General features: G+C 32.6%; 1 protein-coding gene across 1 annotated transcript in view; it reads right to left on the bottom strand.

The window, feature by feature from the left end:
- LOC110023723 (NAC domain-containing protein 100-like) overlaps positions 1-1,739 on the bottom strand; it is a 7,634-nt gene extending 5,895 nt beyond the window's left edge. The window contains exons 1-2 of the mRNA XM_020723269.1: positions 1,422-1,739; positions 367-650 (exon numbers count right to left, since the gene is read on the bottom strand). Of these exons, the coding sequence (XP_020578928.1) occupies positions 367-650; positions 1,422-1,581 (444 nt within the window). The 5' untranslated portion in view covers positions 1,582-1,739. The remainder of the gene's footprint in view (positions 1-366; positions 651-1,421) is intronic.
- Between the last annotated feature and the right edge of the window lie 1,207 nt (positions 1,740-2,946).

The following is a 2,946-nucleotide window of genomic DNA, read 5'->3' as shown; positions in this document are numbered from 1 at the left end:
TTTTGAATATTCTTTTGAATGAAATTAATTTTTTAAAAAATAAAAAATAAAAAAAAATAGACCAACAAATATGTTTTTAAAATGAAAAAAATAAAATATAAAACATTAATCCTAAACACTCAACCATATTAAATATCCTCCAATGATGTGACTTGCATCCTAAGCAAATTTTTGCTGGGTATATTCCATGATCCAGTTGGTTGCTTAGAAATAGTCAACTTCCTTTTAAAAACGTGAAAATTTATCCCTTTTTCTACAGTGTTTGGTTAGGCCCTAAAACTCTTTCTAATATAAAAATTTTATTTTCAATCATAATATGATATGAACCAAACCATATGATTTCTAAAAATATGAACATATATTTACCTGTCGAGATTTATAGAGGTGAACATGCTCTTGGTGTTTGCCTTCAAGCCTATACTCATGCATCACCCAATTACTCTTCTGCCCTCTCGGAGCTCTCCCCATGTAGAAAACTAGAGTCTTCTTCATCCCAACAATAACTCCCTTCCCCTTATATATTTCCTTGTCTTTTCCAGTGGCTTTCCAATATCCAGACTCCGTAGCACGGTTTGTTCTCATTCCTGTAGGATATTTCCTATCCTTTTGGCAGAAAAAGAACCATTCTTTCTCTCCCATCTTCGCCTTACCTGTATGCACATAAATTTATGACACACAAATTTTTCTGTTAAGTTCATTACATGCGTGAAAGAAAGCTAAGATGAAAAATATTTGCTTGGAGTCAGTTAAGGGCCCATTTGAGGAAGTTTATTTGGTGCGGTGATATTTTTAAAATGCATGAGGTCTATTTGGGTAAACTGAGTTTTGACAGCTTATGCATTTTTAAAATTCTAAAAGCAGCATTTTCCCACCGCAACAAGACCTATCTTGGTGCGGTGACAACTTTCTTGCTGCAATCTGGCTTTCCCAAAAAAAGTAAAAATTTGTAATAGTCAACGCAAATAGCTTATCTGCAAATTACAGCAGGCCCAAACAGACCGTAAATATATCATATTAACACACAACAATAGAAGTTGAAAAATAAGATTTTATAAAGCTAATCAGACACAGTTTATTTGGTGCGGTGACATTTTAAAAATGCATCAAGTCTGTTTGGGTAAACTGAGTTTTGACAGCTTATGCGTTTTTAAAATTCTAAAAGCAGCATTTGTCCACCGCACCTATCTTGATGCGGTGACAACTTTCTTGCTGCGGTCTGACTTTCCCAAAAAAGTAAAAATTTATAATAGTCAACGCACCTAGCTTATCTGCAAATTACATTTGCCCCAAACAGACCATAAATATATCATATTAACACACAACAATATAAGTTGAAAAATAAGATTTTATAAAGCTAATCAGACGATTGTATATGTGAAAGAATATGAAAGGAGGGGGAAGAAGGGTATGATTATGATTACTTGGAAGATCCCATGGCTCACAATCATTGAAGTTTGCTTCAGAGATGGCGATTGGGCTGAAGTTCTGATCTTTGATTTTCTCCAAGAGGTAGTGGGTTATGATCTCTTCATCTGTTGGGTGGAATCTGAAACCAGGAGGCAAGTAGAGAGATTCATCCATGGCTACAGCACCATAAAGACTTGAATTCGAGGCCTCTTCGGATTGAAATATTGGAGGAAGAAGAGAATAATGGCAGAAGGAAGCTAAGATTAATATGAGGTATTCATAGGAGTCATATATAATAGGACCCGTGCTGTAGAAGGCAGTTATAAAAGAAGAAGCACGTTTTGTTATTTGTGAAGCTACTGATGTATATTAATGTATTTATAATCTTTATGAAAATTATGAAAAGGGCGACTTTTGTTCTGTTTCTTCATGTTTCTTCTTAGTTCTTATCTTGTACATAACCTGAATTAGACTTTTGACATGCAGAACTGAAAGCATGTTGTTTACCAAAAATTGCGTGCACATGTATTTGGCAAATGGTATGGATGCTTGCTACAAATTTTCAAAGATTGCAACTGCTCCTTTGGACAAATTACTAACATGGAATTTTCAGTAGAAAAAAAATAAGTTAGGATGTATTCATATAATGCTGTATAAAATAATATATGAATTTCTTTTTATAAAATAGTTCATAAATTTGTGCTGAGGACTTGTATTTTTGCCGACTGCAAGAAAATCTATTAATTATATTTGATTCAATGTTGTCATTAAAATATAAGAGATTTTACTATAAAATTTGTAGTAATTTATATAGTTCGATGCCATTCACCCACATCCATGGCTGTATAGAGAGAAATCAGATATTTCATTCTATTTTAAGATAGGGGTATATTAAATTTTTTAATGCATAAAAGAACAAAGCTATAGATACCATTTCTATCTCTTACAAAGACTCAGAAAATATAGCCACTAATGACAAAATGAGTGTAAGACATATCGAAAGGACTTATTTCTGTTGTTGCTATCACCTTCTTCTTCCTTTTTTGAATATGAGTGATTGTTTCTCCCATTTTTTCTGTATTACAAAAATTAATTCCTTTAGGGTTTTTTTTTTTTTTGTCATCATCTTACATTACATCCAAAAGTTTCGGTTTATAATTTAAAATTGTCGATTAGCAAATTTTCGACTGGCTCATGACAGTTTATTAGACTTTACGTAAATCGCTTGTTAGTAATTACATAAGTGAAGAATAAATTGACGACTTTTATCCAAATGATTTAACTAGGATCCTCACCCAGTGATGTCTAATTAAAAGCAAATTGTTTGTAAGTCATTGGTATACTTTGGTCATCAGAACCGGTGGGTCGAAAATTGTTGGACCAGAAAGGGTGTGACCATTGGTAATGCATGGTTAAGCAGTCGGTTTTGAAAATTTATATGATTTGTATCGATCAAATGTTTATTTTTCGTTGTCAATTTTAAAAAAATTTTTACCAATCAGATGGCTTGCATTGTTGTCGATTTTGAAAATATTTTCT

Source organism: Phalaenopsis equestris, unplaced genomic scaffold (assembly GCF_001263595.1).
Source record: "Phalaenopsis equestris unplaced genomic scaffold, ASM126359v1 Scaffold000228, whole genome shotgun sequence".
Classification (NCBI taxonomy): Eukaryota; Viridiplantae; Streptophyta; class Magnoliopsida; order Asparagales; family Orchidaceae; genus Phalaenopsis; species Phalaenopsis equestris.
The sequence above is the reverse complement of the archived record's forward strand: the minus strand, read 5'-3'. Positions and strand labels throughout refer to the sequence as shown.